Source organism: Tyto alba, unplaced genomic scaffold, assembly GCF_018691265.1.
Source record: "Tyto alba isolate M040663 unplaced genomic scaffold, T.alba_DEE_v4.0 Super-Scaffold_2, whole genome shotgun sequence".
NCBI lineage: Eukaryota > Metazoa > Chordata > Aves > Strigiformes > Tytonidae > Tyto > Tyto alba.
The window spans coordinates 77,079,046-77,096,343 of NW_024881282.1; the positions used below are offsets into that span (position 1 = coordinate 77,079,046).

The following is a 17,298-nucleotide window of genomic DNA, read 5'->3' on the forward strand; positions in this document are numbered from 1 at the left end:
AGATTTTAGGAGCTTTACTTAGTTGTTTACAGTGTGAATGTGTGCTTGAGCAGTCGCTCAAAGGAAGAACATTTCTCACTAGCAACTGCAGTTTCTTTGATGTGTGATGTCTTTGTGGTTATTTATAACTCACCTCCTCTTTCCTTTTGCCTCAGTATCATCTTAAAATTTTGTTTTCCGAGGTTGGGAGGAACTGTGGTTGTAGGGTGCCATCTGACCTATTATACTTTGCTAGTATACAGACAAGGGTAAATGAGGCATAAATGCATCCCTGCAGGAGGGGGTAAGACTAAGAAGAATCAGGTTCAAAAGTTTAGATGCACTGTAGAAAAAGCCTGAATATGTCCAACCTGCCTTTCAGGACTTCCAGTTACCAGTCAGCAACCTTCCTTTAAATCTGGACACCTTTCAGGTGCCACTAATGATAATTCATGATACTTTTTAGTCTAACACAAGATAGGCTTCTATACTTTTGTATCATTTACTATCTTATAGCAGTATTTATTATATCACTAATATATTTAACTCTGTTTTGATTTTCCTGTAGTTTGCAAGAAGAAAAAAGGCTTCTGGAAAATGAATATGAAAGAATTCCAAAACAAAGGGTAAGTACAAAACACGAGGAAAGTCATATTTTATGTTCTGTCAGCTCATACATAAAAACATCAATGAAAATGTTTTCACAGTGTGTAGTTCTAGAGTTTATTTAAAATCTGGAATACATAGAAAAATCAAGAGGTAGATTTTATAGGTCAGGCTATCTTATATCATTCAAGTTTGATAACTCTAGGGCAAGCAATGAATAACTGATTCAGAAAAGATCTGTATTTTCTTAAGTTTACTGAAGAAAATTTTTTACTGTATTCAGCAAATAGATACTGCATGTAAAGATAGCTGCAGGTCTTTATTTCTAGGCTATGAGTATGGAAAATACATTTGCAGTCATAAATTCTAATTAATATATATGGTTTTGTTGGAAATAAAATTCTGCTGGTTATTGATAGAAGAAACACACTTCTAGTAAAAAACTGTATCTCATACCTTGTTGTAAAAAATGTTGTCATTCAATATGAATGATTCTGTAATATCACAAGCCTGAAAAATATAAAAGGGAAAAGAAAGTTAATCTGATATTTTACTTCATTTTTAAAGGAAGCAGATAAGAAAATTAAACAGTTGAAAGAAAATTATGATGAGCTCTGCAAAGAAGTAATCCAAAGGAAAGCGGAAATTAATGCAATAAAGGAAGATACTTCATCCAAGCAAAAGCTGATGTTAATAGATAAGAAAGAAACAGAAAAGCTTCTGGAGAAGCAGGCTAATTTAAAAGTAACACAAAATTAATTGTGTGTATGTATATCTCTGTGGGTGTGCATGTGTGTGTATATGGGTACATGCTTTGTCCAAGGAAACTGTGAATGTTCTGGATATTGTTTGTCATTCCAAATTCATTAGCTGGCATTACATTATGTATTACATAATTTTTCAATAGGCGTGAAACGTGCTTCTGTGCCATGTCCATTATTACTCCATTAGGAAATACTAGTAGTTATGGTTTTGATTTAAAAATCGTTTCTGTAATTACATGTTTGCTATGTTGTATTATTGTAAGCTGCTCTGACATATGCTCAGATGCAAGTTAATACAGATTTATGTGGAGAATTAAAAAACATATCCAGATCTATGCGGCTTTCCTTTCCATGGTATAGATAAAATAATCAGATGTATTAGTAATATTCAAGGATAATTTTTATCTTGCAGACGTAATGAAATCATAAATGTCAATGTTTAGTTTCAAAAGTACCAGCTACAATTCCCTAGGACAAGCTCAAGTAATTAAAGAATATGTTTCCTGGCCATTTTCACATCAGATCTAGGTAAATATTACTTCTGTGAAATCTCATCAGATTAGTCTAACCTTTCTGTTTTGTCACTAGGATGATCTAGTTAAGATCCTTGGTGTTCCAGCACAACTTGGAAAAGAAACTGAGAAGATGAATCGGAAAAAAATGTATGCTTCTAATAAATAATTAAATATACATGAATATGTATGTATGACTTCTTTTCATCCATTCATTACAGAGATGATCGAGTATAGCTGTTGATTAAAACTAGGATTAGCATTTTAAAAAAGCATCTCTAATCCACTTAAAATCCATGCATTGCGCTGAAATATATAGTATATGCAGTGAAACATTGTAAATCTAAGTACAACAAAGAAAAATTTAGAACAAAGCTTGATCAAAAAGTGCTTAACCATCTTACTGTGCTGTGTTACTATATATCAGATCTACTTAGTAGGTTTTTAATGGAAAATAATGTTAGCGCGTAATCTAGGAATTAGGCTTTTTTACAGTTTCTAGTCCCCAGTGACTCTATATTAGCTTATCTCTATTGGCCTCAGTGCAACTAGCAGCTTTCACAGCTAGCAATCTGGCCTGAGCGAAATAATAATTTTCCCTTGATACTTCTGTACCAGCTTTTTAGTCAGAGGTGCTTTGCTGTAAGCTGCTGATATGAATTCTGGTCTCTTATACTTCAACAGGGAAAATGTAAACTGGTAGCCAGGCTTTTCTTTCTGTCTTTTGGGTAGCTGCCTTTTTTTTTTTTTTCCCTGAAGCATGACGTGTGCTGCTTTCTGTATGTGTAAAATCTAATTAGCACTGTGCAGTTTCAACCAGGTCACTTGGAGATCCTGGCAGTCCAACTGCCATCCAGATGAATGATGTTTTTTGTATCATGTTCAAGCCCAGGGTTAAACTGAAGTTTTTGTGTCTCCTGCTTGCAGTCCTTATTTGTAATATAGAAACTGTTTTATACATTTTCTACATTTTTCTATATTTTCTACATTTCTTCTACTCTGCTTAATGCAACTCTGCCATCATAAAGATAAGAAGTTTTTCCTATAGTGATATAGAGAAGCATTTTAAAAATAATGGTACATTGTGTAGTTTGCTTTTAGTGAAGTATTCCACCGAGTCTTTATACTTGTCATATCACAGAATGAACTAACTAGAGTTCCTAGTTTTGGGAATAACATTTAGAAGTGTCATACCCACTTACCTAGTAATGTCAACAGAAATTTGTTTACTATGACTCTTTTTAATACTGTCATGGTGCTAACCTCCCTGTTACTCCCATGGATATCTGCAGTTTTATTGTTGAATTGTATTGGCATTTGAAGATTTTCACTGTAGTCTGCTTTCAAACATATAATGTAGATATTTGTGGTGTTAAAATCATTTTGTGTCTCCATGAAAACTGTCAATTTACATTTTTCCATTTAAATATGTGGCTGAAAATGTTAATCCCTACTGTTTTGTTAAAATACATCCACAGTGATGCAGAAAAGAAGAAAGAAGCCCTTAATGACCAAATAGAAGAGTTGAATGGTACTCTGAAAGCCATTGGGAAAAGGACTGAAGAGATTTTGCAAGAAAGAGAAGATGTAATGAAGGAATTGGATGAGAAACAAATTTTGCTGGATAACAAAGAACAAGAATGCATTACTTTGACAAAATTACTAGAAATTAACAGAGAGAAGGAGTCAGTGGTCCTATCAGACAGGTTAGAGTAGTAAACATTAGCCATATAGTATGGGTGAACAGTTCTCTATTCTCAAAGAGCTATTTCTTTCCTCTACTGTATTGTTTAAGTTTTCAAGTTTTATGTTGCGACCAGCGTAGACTAGAAATTATCAGGCTTGGGTTTGACTTCAGAAATGTTTTTATAAACTACTGGAATCTAGGATCTGGCTTGAAGAACAACATCAAAAAGCATAAGCATTTAATAAAATCCTGGGAGAGTGAAACTGGATTTTGCTCTGAAAGGGAAATTTTTAAGAGGGTTTCTCTCTCCAGTGAAAATATATTTTTTTTTTTCTGTGTAACCCACAGAAAGTAAATTGAACAAGAAGAAGATACAACAGCATTTTCATTTTCAAATGAGGATCATAGATTTCTGCACCCACGTACTATTGAACTTCAGTGGGGACTGGTCACTCATCTCTTTAATGTTCCCTTGAATTATGAGCTTACATATATTTGGTAAAGTAAAATAAGCTGTTACATTGATTACAAGCTTCAGATGATTCCTTTTTTGCAGAGGAAGATGTATAGCTGTAATCATGGCCATATGCTTAGTAACAATGCTTTTGCCTTTAAAATTTTATATTAAAGGATAGTGGCACTTCAAATTGAAATGTTTGAGTGAAGCAGACATGTAAATATTCCCTCATACTAAAAAATGTGTTTTCTTCTTCTTATAAGTAATAGTTTCTCTGGAATTTTTAGCATATTTAGAACAGACTGTGAGACCTCATTGGCATCATTAAGAATAATATAATTGATTAAAGTTATAAAAATACTATCTTTTTAGGTAATTTTTGTCAGTAGTTTTTGAGTTTATTTTGCTGCTCAGCCATAATGATGCAGTACTCAAAACCCATTAAAATGATCATGCTTGTTTGCATGCATGCCTTGGTCAAGTTACCTATTTCTAAAATTTTGTGTCTATCTATATAGAGCAGCTCTGGAAGATAAGTTAAATAAATGTGTCTTGGAGAAAAAAAAGCAAAATGATATTCTCATTCAGAAGCAAACACAGAAAGACAGAGAACTGAAAAATTTAAAAAAGGTGGATTTGGAACTGAATATGATTTATCATTCCTTGGAACAAGATAAGTCCCATCATAAAAGACTCAAATTAGAGGTCTGTATGAATGCATTGATCATAAGGATTCTAAATTTTGATGTAAGAAATCTGTCTATGAAATCTTTTGACTGGTCCTAAAAGGGGGGGAGGGGAGAAGACTATTTTAAGTCTTTCTTAAGTGTTTCTACAACTAGTAAAGAAACCTATAGGTGCTCTGGATGTAATAAAAATACTGCACCAAGATATATTTGGCCTGTTCTTAAGAAATGGGTTTTAGGTGGAAGCATCCTATCAAGGAGAGCTGGGAGATTATATTGGCACCGTGGTGTCACGTCTTCCTTTAAAGCACTGTAGAATTGTGGTCATTTCTGAGCAAAATAATGTAGTGACTTGCCCATTGGCATCAAAGCAATTGGTATCAGAAAAACAGCCAAGCACTCCATAGCTCCCAAATGATTAAAAAATACATATTTTTTAAATTACAAGGTTGTTTGTACATTACTGTAAATAATTTATAACGTATTTAACATTATTCCAGGGGACAGGAAACTAGGACTATATAAAGTTTGGGATTAAATAATATGAAATAATTCCCTATGTTCTCTTCATTTCCACTCAAATTTCACCTTCCTCATTTCCTCCCTGAATTAATATTTGATCCATTCCTCTTCCCATACTGATTTACTCTTTTCTGTTTTATTTGTGCCTTCTACTATGCAGTTGAGATAGAAGTGGAATTCTAAGCAGTATATTACTCCAGAAGTCACAGGATGCTGGAAAAGTTAAAATATTTTAAGTTAAAGGAACTACTAAAGCCCAATTTACATTTATTCATTGTGATTCACAAGAATTAATTGCTAGTATAAAAATGTGATTGCAGAAGCATCACAGTACATCAGTGCGCTTCCCCAAATTTCTCCTACTTTAAATCACGTGCTAAGTGCAGAATGACTGGTTTGTAGAATAAGGAAATTACAGGAACACTTCCTTAAGATGTGTTTTTCTTCTTAGTAAGTTGTGAAAGTTCAGCTATTGCTAAACGCCGACATTCTGTGTGAAAGAGAACTGGCCACTCCGGCTGCTGCCAGCCCTGGGCAGAACTGCTGTTCCTCTCCTCGCACGCCTCCCCTTCAGTCAGGCCAACACAGAGACAGCCAAAAGTGCCTAAGTTTAGTCATGTCTTATGTGAACAGAAGTCCTTAATGGATTAAAGATGTTTATATGAGCTTTCTACTTTTAGACTCAAGAACTTGATGGCATCTCTAGAATCCCATCTTGAAAACGTGGAAATGCCTACTTACAGACACTACAGCCTTTACACAGCAGAACTTGGTTAGAATAGGTTTTATTGACCTTTTATCAAACCTAAATCAAATAAAATCTCATAGTTGGCAGCTGAAACCAAAGTAACTCCACAGTTTGACCTATATGGTGCCTCTGGTTTCCCTTTCCTTTAATGCAAGTGAGTAACATCTAACTTTGTAATATTATCAAAGGAGTGAAAACCATAAGTGCAAAACATCTCATTATCTGTATTGAGGTGTATTGTTTTGATCTGTGGCATCTGGTTGAGATCTGAGAAAGATACCACAGGCTTGCATGTATTGTCTTTGAATAACTTCCAGGTGTGTCGTTTAGTGTTTTTCCCCTACCTGTATGAATTACAGATTTGTAATTACAGACAGGCAACATATGCCTGCTGTATTTATTTCTTACTTATAACCGTAAAGAATTTTTAAGTGAAGTTAGTCACTGTGAGGCCAATACAACCTTTAGCCTTACAAGTTGTATCCTGCAAGTAGTTGTAGTGGGATTGTTCAGATATATTTTAGTCAGAGGGTAGTTTCTAATGTGTCTTCCTTCACACACTTCATTTTATAATCTGATTGAATAAACAAATTTTCCCATAATGTACCAGAAAAAAAACTGCATAACTCTTTGTGTTGTTACTTTTGACTTCTAGAGCCTAAGGAAGAAACAGAAAAATCCCGCTTTAATAATTAAAAGAAAAGAATATGATATCAAATCTACACAAATGTGAAATACTGCCTGTATTAAAATCAGTAGTAGATCTATTTTTTTCTTCAGTGAGATCAGAATTTTACTCAGAAAATCCTATGTGAATTTGGAAGGTGACCTCTTTATATAGTCTGTCTGTGGTTTTTCCTTTTTTAATGACAGTTTAGTATCTGAAAAACATAATCCTTAAAAATTCAGTACTTAAACTGGTCTTTGTGAAGTTTAGTGTTTATAGTTAAATTCTTAAAAGAAAAAATTGAGAAACGGGTATATCACTGAGGAACTCTACTCAGTAAAGAACTCTTGGAGTAGCTATTGTAACAAGACAGGAAATTCATTTCTTGATTTGTGTAACTACTTCAAATGGATTATCTGCAGTTTACATTTTTCACATCTTCTGTTTACATCACTCAGTGTGCTTGGTTTATTTTTGTAGGCAGAAGCTATCCCTAAAACTAACGGAGTATTATTAGAAAGAAGACGAGAACTGCAGAAGGAAATTGAAATGACCAAGAGAAATTTAGCTGAACAGGTGCTGAGTTCTGCTTTCTCATACTTTTTCACTATAACAGTTGGGTTTCAATCATGAGAATAAAGGGACTGTTTGAAGAAAAAATGATGGGAGTTTTTAGCTGCAGCTTTATGGTGAGATAACGTGCAATAGTGTTTGTTCAGTTTTAAAGACCACTTGTTTGTCATCTTTAAAAAACATTTTTCGGTGCTACTGGCCACATATTGGAAAGCAGAAAGCAAATCTACTTTTTCAGTTAAGTCTTTCTGAATATCATTAACGACATTACAACTAGAAATATGATGTGTATAAATTTCCTCTGGATATGGCACAGTGTTGTTAAAACAAGGGCAATACAGTATTTGTACATGAATAATTTTTCATCTTCAGAGTTTTGTAATTTCTGGATGTCTTGTCTCTACTCAGCACAGTCATATATAGTGTGGAAATGCAGATGTCTTGACGATGAGACTATTAGTACTTGCCACTATATAAATGACTATATAAGAAGCAATATATTTCAGACATACCTTCTTCTTAAGATTATACCTCCTTATCTTCTTCCCCTTATATCCATTGTATTTTTATGGTGTCTTTGAATTCATTAGCATTATCAGGTGGGATTCAGCTTGTGTTTGAATACATATATGTTCGGTATCTACATGTTACTATCAGTATATGGGATATGTATCTATTGTGCAATGATAGTCAATAACAACTAGTCATGTAGTCAGCGGAGCCCAGTAAACCATACATTCATCTCCTCCTGAAGAGGTTAGCCTACACTAGATAGAACAAACAGCTCTTCAGATTTCACTGGCTGTATTGAGTGTATCAGCATCTAAATACTTCACTCTCTTTCAAATGTCTAAATTCGATCTCTTCACGTGAAAGCTCAGTGTTATCCATTGTGTAGTACGGACATGTCAAGACCTGACAGTAAGGTTATTTGAAGGTTATATGGCCTTAAGGAGCCATTTTGTACCATGGGAAATAGCTGAAAGACATGCTAGATTGAGGAACAGAAATGCTTCTAGAAGATAAAATGTTTTGACATGTTATTATAAGGATTGTGTATGGTGTTTTAGCTGGTATTTTAAAGCTTTTTTTTTTTTTTTTTTAATCAGTGTAGTCTGTATATATGTGTACTTTGCAGATAAACCCAAAGTATTTTCGACTTTGGGTTTGCCAACACTGATGCATCAGTGCATAAGGAATTGAATTTAATTTTCTTTAGGAAATGATGTCAGATATGGATGCCCACATGTTAGAAGCATGTATTGCTGAAGAAGGCCGTCTTTTCAAAGAGCAGGAGAAATGCAGAGATGAGTTATCCAGACTTGCACATCTAACTTGGCTCAAGGTTGAAGAAAGGGAACAGAAATCTAGGGATGTTCAGAAGGCCCAGGTAAAAACTTACCTCATATAATTGAAAGACTCTTCTAATGTGAAAGTTGGTATACGGAGAATTAAATTACTAGTGAGGAGACCCTTATTCTCATTTCCCATTTTATTTTGAAGTTCCATCACAACACAGGAAGCTCACAATATTCTGTTGCTTTATTGTCAATTTATGGTGCAGTAAAATAGTATATTAAAATACCATACCACAATTGAAATAAGGTATTTGAAAGGACATTTCCTTTCAGGCCTATGGAATAAAGAGTCAGAAAACCAGATAGCCTCAGCTGAGATTCTCAGAAGTACAGCAATGTGTTTTACTTTACAAATACATGGATATTAAAAGATAAACAGAACTGCTATTCATTCCAGGGAGAGGCAGCAATTTTTATTTTCCTGACACTTTTCCAGGTGAAAATTGTTATATTAATATGAAGAAGGATGGAAAAGAAACTTCTCCTATAGTCATAGAAACTAGGACTGGTCATTAGGTTTGCTGCTTGTGGTTTGCTAGCATTATAATATCATGTATGTGCTGTGATGTTGCACAGTTTATACTAACTACCAGACTTGTATATGGAAACAAAGTATTTATGCTTCCACAATGTATGTCTGTATTCAAATAAATTAGATGAGCTACCCTTCTAGCACTTTGGGAATCCTTGAGTGTCTGTAAAAATAAACAAACATGCCAGGCTTTGCACCTTGCATAAAAATCAGTCCATAAACAGATCAAAACAATAAACAGTACAAAGTAATGAACACACACACACACACACATGCCCAGAATTGCAACCCAACATGCACCAGCTTTTTTAATACCGATCTCCCCCCTCCTGATACTAGTGGGAGGTGAGAAAAGGCCTGCCCATTGAAGGTGAATGACATGAGGTATTAAACACTGAACACAATTGAAAACAAAAGGTCCAGAGCTGTAACAAAATGTAAATGTGTTGTTCTACTCAATCACCAGTGATTGCTTAAAAGCCTGAAAAGAGTAAAAAAGAACTTACATTTGAAAAGGTACAATTTCAGTGGTGCATATTCCAAATAATTATATAGGGACAGAACTGAGAGCCTGATTCATAGAAACAGTAGAACTCCAGATACAAGGGACCAAGCATTTTAAGATGCAGCATCAAATTATCTACATTAATAACGGTCATTATAAGCTTAATATACCTAGAAAAACTGTGTTCTTCAGTGTTGTTATAATAAAAGCATTTCATTATAATTAGAATAAATTCTTAGAATAATCTTGCCTCCCTGTCTTTTCCTTGTTTAAGAGGAATAGCGGTTCTAACTCATGTCTTTTAAGATATTTCTTGGATATTTCTAAAATGCTCACTAAATTCTATTTAAATTTCAGATAAAACTCCAAAATGTTATGAAAGAAATAAAAAGAAAGGATCTTGAAATAAGAGAGTATAAAAAGAGGAAAAGAGATATCCAAAGACAGTAAGAAAATAATAACGATACATTCACTAAAAACGCCTTTTAAAGCAATTTTTATGCAAGTAATGTAGGCATAAAATTATAATAATTATTTCTTTCACATTTGTCATTTCTTCAGACTCCGAGAATTTGCTAAAATGTATGATGTTATACAAAATGAAAGGAATAAATGTATAAATTTGGTGCATGCTGCTCAGCAGAAAGCAAGTGAAATTAAAAACCGGGTAAAATTGCTAGGAAATGAAATAGAAAATTTAAGGAATACTGCTATAACCAAGGAAAGGTGAGTTTTAAGCAAGGTATAGATGACAATTATAGAAATGTAAGATCAGAAAAAAATCTTAAGAGATAATCTAGTCCAACTTCAGCTATGCCTATATCATCCTTGATAGTTATCCTGATTTTTAAAACCCGATTCAAAGATATTTAACAACACCCTTACATAATCTATTCCAATCTCTTGTCACCCTAACACTTTACAATTAGCTTGGGTGTCACTGCATGGCACAAAGCATTTCTGAAGTTTGTCTGGATACTCTCTCACTTTCCTGTCCTTTGAAGGGATAAATTGTCATTTCATTTCCTTTGTATCACAGTTCTTGAGCCTCTAGTATCTGAATTATCATACTATTTCATTCAGTATGATCAACACTGTTGTACTCGTACTTGCTCATCCTTAGTCAAAAAGAGGTCCAGTACCTATGTGATTCCACAAAAGACTGGTACATGGTACTATTAAATGCATCACTAGCTAGTAATGCGTCTGTCTAATTATTAAATTAGAACAAACTGGATTTCTTGGTTCAGACTCAAACTGAACTTTATTGGATAACATTTATTTCAGACCAAACAAAATATGGTTTCAATTTCCAGGCAATCCTAGTCAAAGTGAAAGATTATATTCACAACAAAGAAGATGAGGTGAACCAGGGGGCGTAGGTGATTCTGCTTTTTCCTAGACCATTATTTAGTGGGGATGTCTTTTTGTTATCCTAGTGAAGATGTTCTGCAATATATACAGAATGGCAATGTCTCTGAAATTGGTAGTTGGGAAAGTAGGAAGCTAGTGAATCGTTAACTGTGTATGCAGAATAGCACTGCTGAAATTGAGTAGTTTAAAAATAATTTGATTTTCCCAAAACTTTGTTTTTCAGTGCCAAAAAATTGCAGAATCAGACCAAAGAATGCATTCAAGATACGTTCACTCAAAGTATATTATGAATATCCAGGTAGCTTGATTTCAAAGTCATGACAGAAGTAGCTAGAAAAGAAGTGAAGCTTCAGTGATTTAAGTGATTTGTCAAGATGCACAAGCTGACATTTTGTGCTAAAATTTTTGTGGCCTTCCCAATCAATCTCTGGTGGAAGGAGGGGGAAAACAATGCTAAGACAGCAGACATATGTTGACTAGATTTCATAAATATCTAATTATTATAGAGGACCCTACTCCAGTATAGATCCCACAGATGTTTTGATCTCTGCAAACCTAGTTTTAAAACTAAGAGGGGGTACTGAATTATCACTAATTCTCTTCCCTGTGGAAAATATTTTTAATCCCAGTAATAGAATTCAGTATCACCGTATCACTGACCTAATTGCAATATACACTATTTGAAAGACAGACAGAATATCAGTCCAAGTAAGAGACAGTTTTTTTTCAGAAGAGACTTAATAACACATTGCATTTCTGCAATATTGTAATGCTTTCAGTCTGAAATTTGCTTTACAGTAGTTTAATTCAATTTAGTAACACCCAGTGTGAAAGTGTTATACACATGGGGAAAATGAACCAGGAAGAAGCTCACTGCTTTGCAGAGATTAATTCAGCAATGTAATGATGGAGCCCATGAAGGGAGGCAGGACATCTCATCTGCAATTCTGTATTTCATCAAGAGACTATGCTTCTCCTTTCACTACCTCTTTTGTATGTTGACGTGACTGTTCGAGTGTAGATAAAATAGTAATACTTGATCAAGAAGTGATACTTACCACAATCAAATGCAGTAACGCCAAGTTCCACATTGTGAGCAAATGAGCGATCTGTGTGGCAACAAGAATCTGTATTTTAAGTGAGGGACCATCATTCAGTGGCCAGCAAGGTCGCTGGAAATAGTGAGTTCTGTTCTTCATTTTTATGGGTCTAAAATGTGATCTTGTCCCTAACCTTTCATTTTGATTTTTTTTCTCATCTGTCAAACAGAGAAGCTGATAATTTTCTTTCTTGCATGAATGTTGTGATACAGTGTTTTATAAACAAGAAACTTGAAGACGTTTGAATCACAGCTTCAAAATTATTTAAATATCGCTCTTTAAATAAGAGGACTGGATTTCTATACATTATGACTTTGCATCACAGTTTATGCTTCTGCTCTTGAACTTTATTTCTTATGTCCCCTTGAATTACCCAGTGAAGAAGAAAAGAGCTGTAGTGCAGTGCTCTGTTTATAGCAGGTTTTTGGGACATAATCCAGTTCTTTTCAAGCTGGAAAAATCTTGCAGAAAGAAGCTGTTTTCAGGGAGTCTTTCTGCTTCTTGTAGTGCTTCTGTGAAGCAGAATGATGTAGAAGATCCTTTGTGTATTTGACGAATTAGTTTAAGCTCTGCTTTTAGTAGCTGAAATTGTTTTCAGATTGAAATGACTAAAAACTTTCCTACTTTTCTGTTATGTTAAAGAAAATTGCAGAAACAACATCTGAAGAATACAAATAACATAGCAATTACAGACAGTCTCAAAAGTGATTATTGCAAAATTGTACAGATCATACATGAGATGAAAGAAAAGAAAAAACAACAGTGTCTGGATCTTGAGAGACTCACCAATATGGTCACCCCCATTGAAAAGGAAATTGTGCAGCTACGCAAAAAATATGAAAGGGCTATTCAGCAACGAAATGAGAGGTATATATATAAATTTGATGTAATATATTGTTTAATTCATGAATCTATAATATTTTTCAACTTATGAGCACTCCAAATTAGGAATACTAAAAGACTTCGTAACTATAATGTTTCACTAAACAGTCTGCCTCACTGCAATGCCAATGCTGCTTTGCATGACTCAGCAGTTGTTTCTCCATTGGTGATGATGTTAATTCTTCAGAACTACTATTAAAAAAATATGATGGAATGGCTGCTGATTCCCTTAAGAACTTGTAGCCTCCTGCTCTGTTTGTGCTTTGTGTGCAAATAAGGTGTGAAAATGTAAAAAGGTGTAAAGCTCCCTGGTCATGATAATCCATTTTTAAATGAATGCCGTGGAAGGCTTGAAGAGCTTTTAAAATTATATATGAGACTAGAGTAACCTTTGCAATTGTTTGTTCTCTGATTTTCCCATTGTAATTATTTTGTTACCTATTTAAAATGTTGTCATGATATTAAAATAATATTTGTGAAAGCATTGTACACTTTCCCAGATTATTACTGTTTCAAGGTTGCCAGTTATGTTCTTGAATGGAATACACTGAATATGAGTCAAATTTTTTTAAATTTTACATTTTACTGTTGGACTTATTACAGTGGTCTTCTGCTCAGAGATCGAGAAGAGGAACTGTGCATTTTATATGAAAAAATAAACATTCAAGAGATGTTGTGTAGAAATGGAGATACTGAGATGCAAGTTATGGATGAAGAGATCAGATTTTTGAAGCTGAAGGTAGCTGAGAAAAAGAGACAGATTAAATTGTGGTTCCAAGCACTCCCAGTGAAGAATGCCCTCGATGCACATCTGGTGGTACTTCAGATACAGGTTAGTGGGAAAGCAAGCCTTTTTTCTTCATCTGTATTATTCTGTATTTTAAAACTTAAGGTGATTTCATAGGAAACAATGTGTGGATGTACAAGGTTTATTAAAACAGAAAGTTCAGTAATACACCTGCCTAGCAAAACACTGATGCTTGGTTTTAGCTTCAGATATGTGAGCTTCTACGCTTATGTGTAAGTGGCTGATGGACTTTGTTAGGCACATGCTGAACGCTTCCTGGGTATGAAATCTCAGCTAACCCTCCCCATAGCCTGAAATGTCAGTTTGACTAAGCTGGAGAATGGGAGTCATGGGGAAAAAATGGGAATGTAGATAAACTTTGTTAAAACTGTATTGATGGGGTAGGTGGAGGGGTGGGAGCTATACTTAGCTCTTCAAATTTCTAAAATAATAACTCAATTCACACTTGACCCTGAGCCTACTCTGGAAACTGCTGCCTACAATGATATAATGCACATATAATTTCTTCTACACAAAAACAGTGTAAGTTTTAGTTCCAGTTACAAAATGACATTAAACAACTAACAAACTGCAGTGTTGGAGACATTCCTTCCTTGCTTTCTGAAATGGCTCATTTACTTTTGACCTTATCTCCAGATGGTAATTTTTTCCATACATATTCTGCTAGTGCCTGCACAAAATCATAAGTTAGGGTGTACCATTGCCTTTCATAATTGAATTGATGGGAGCTGTGACTCACAGTTAAATAGTGCTTGCACTATTCTGTTACTTCTGGCCTTTTAAAGAAAATGGATGCTCTGCTAAAAGAATAAAAAGTTGTACAATACCTTTTGCAAATCATACCCCAAAGAACTTTACAGTGCCATTACAGATTTAAATGATGAACAGAATCAGTATGAAAAAAAAAGAGGATGAAGATAAAAAAAAAAAGTTTTCAGGTAAGATTTAGAATGAGACTGACAGTCACTGGGTCAAATACAGTAACAAAATGCAGATGATTTTTGTGAACTGAAAGAGTCAATCATGAAACTTTGCTTTTTCTGTTCTGCATTCCTAAAACATTCTCCTTTGTGATGATGGTTCATGTGAAACCTAAAATCACCCTTAAAGAGGGGGATATTGTTACAGGTGCTTTAAATCTTTTTGCAATCTTGACATAAACTATAAAGTAGGAAAATACAGTGGTGTGATATGGAGTACTCTTAATAAATGTTCCCAAGTCAGGGATTTCCCAGTGAACAGCGGCAAATAAATAGTTATCAGCCTGTAAAATGTAAGTAGATACTGTGGTTTCTGAATATTACGTGGTTCAACCTGGCCATTAAACCAGACATCTTCTTATGCTCAACCGTTCTAGCATTAATACTCTTCCTCCCACTGCCAATAACCATTATGTCTTGTGAGAAACAGTTTCAAATTGTTTGGCTTTATCTCCACGATTTAAATAAAAGCCATAAGCCCAAATCTGAATACTGGTGTTGGTTGCCAAATTCAAATTTCCTAATTACTGTATTGATTACAGATTTTATCCCATATTGAAATTGAACTCAGAATATGTTCAGTTATGATGTGCAAAGGATCTTACGATAATGATCATCTGGAGGAAACTTTGACTTGATGTGGTAAATACAGATCTAAATCCCTTGTCTTGCCTGTGAAACCAACCTCTGAAGACAAGCTGAAATCTGAAGAGGTGGTAACAGGAGCTCCTTTTGGACTACCATTTGTCTGTCTTTCAATTTAGATAATTCTAAATGTTCAAAGAGAGGATCAGTGCACCACAAGACTATGAGACCCTGATTTTTATCAGAGGCCCTTAGACCTGCTATAATGCAGACTGCAAGTCTCATTTCTGAGTTCTCTTTGTTTTTATTTCTCCATTCTGTTGTGACCTTGTGTAGGAGCCAGAGTGCCTAACCTTAACTTCGTGTTAGGAGCCCACAGAACAAATTATGTAGATAAGTGAACAAGGTCTCTTTATTAATGGAAAGAACTGGGTGTCTTTGCCTCCAGAAGGAGATCCTGATAACCTTGCTTAGGGAGCAAAATATTCCTCTTGGAGATCTTTGTTCTCAAGCCATCTACCTCTCCCCATCAATGGTAGGAGAAACTTTGAATCATATAAGAAGGGTGCTTCAAAAGGCATCTACAGTTGAAATACAGTTTAGATCATCTGAATTAAGCAGGCTGAATCCTGTAACTATTAGATTTCCTTCTTCCCTTTTCCTACCCTTCCTGTCTCCTTAAGTCTTGGGTGTTTTTCAGACTTTGTCATCTTAGTCTTATCTGTCCAATTTTTCTCCTCTCCTGCATTTCCCAATCTTCCCATTGCCCCAGAAATTTTTCATTTTTCTTGCTCCACAGATGAATTAAAGTTTGTAGTATTGAATGCTGAATGATTTTCCAACAACAGATATACGTCGTTGGTAATACTTCAAATATATAGAGAGAGATCTGAAAGGAAAACAAGATTCAGTCTTACAAAACAGAAAATATTTCAGTGATTGTTATTTACATTTGACTGAGAGATTTTGAGTTTTTTAGAAACACTGAGTCTAAGTTCTATGTATTCTCACCAGATGCTTTAATCAGCACTAAATTAGCTGTTCTGAGATGGGATATCTATTTCTGTTAGGGATGTCTCTCTTGGAAAAGATGGATGAATGAGTACATTGTATTCAATAGGCCGCAGAAACTGACCCTCTATCCTGGTGGCTGTGGTACCCACTGGGAACGGGAACAGCACAGGTCAGGGCTGTGTGCCAAGTCAGAAAGAACAGAAGTTTCACCTGTGTCTCCTACATTCCACATGAGCTGCTTAATCATCAAACTGATGTATGTTCCACTCGTATGCTTTTCACCAGAAGCTGCGTATTTCCACAAAAGAGCAAAACATAGGTGAATAGGTTTTAGTTACTGTTGTCTTAAGCAATACCAGGCCTCCTCTAAGCAAGTGCTAGTATGTGGAGTAGCTATTTTTGTTACTATCAATGTAAAGGATTAAAAATAGAAATATTTAGAGGTACTTCCTTCATCTGACACAAAAAGTACCTGTTGAGATTCTAAGGTGGTTTTCTCTGGGCAGAAAACTATGTAACTTTTAATTGGGACTGCACATCAAGGGACTATTACTGCTGGCTGAAATGACCCATGAAAACTAACCTGCCTTCATGCACCAGTGAGAAGTACTTACCATTAATCGTTAATTAGTCCAGCACATAGACCTGCTGAGCTGTCAAGATGCTGTAGATGGGGACTTCAATGCCTCAGAGTTCAGCTAATGTACGGGGACTGTTAGTTTATTTTCAGCATTTGGCATCAAAATTTGTCCAGCTTTTAATACAACCCCATGAAAATCTCCAGACTACATCATCACAGTCATAGAAAAATGGGGCTAGCAGAGAGGTAACGAGTTTATCTAGGCAATCCTGCTCCTACTCCAGCATCAGATTGCCTGTCATTCCTGAGAGGGCTAAGCTGTTCTTGCAAGCCACCACTGGGAAACCCCCGTTTTCCCAGCAAGCTATCCCAGTCCTTC

General features: G+C 35.0%; 1 protein-coding gene across 1 annotated transcript in view; it reads left to right on the forward strand.

Moving 5' to 3' along the window:
- CCDC146 (coiled-coil domain containing 146) overlaps positions 1-17,298 on the forward strand; it is a 77,663-nt gene that overhangs the window by 51,158 nt on the left and 9,207 nt on the right. The window contains exons 6-16 of the mRNA XM_032996321.2: positions 548-605; positions 1,153-1,329; positions 1,938-2,011; positions 3,340-3,567; positions 4,524-4,710; positions 7,109-7,204; positions 8,421-8,591; positions 9,954-10,042; positions 10,158-10,322; positions 12,713-12,937; positions 13,556-13,784. Of these exons, the coding sequence (XP_032852212.2) occupies positions 548-605; positions 1,153-1,329; positions 1,938-2,011; positions 3,340-3,567; positions 4,524-4,710; positions 7,109-7,204; positions 8,421-8,591; positions 9,954-10,042; positions 10,158-10,322; positions 12,713-12,937; positions 13,556-13,784 (1,699 nt within the window). The remainder of the gene's footprint in view (positions 1-547; positions 606-1,152; positions 1,330-1,937; positions 2,012-3,339; positions 3,568-4,523; positions 4,711-7,108; positions 7,205-8,420; positions 8,592-9,953; positions 10,043-10,157; positions 10,323-12,712; positions 12,938-13,555; positions 13,785-17,298) is intronic.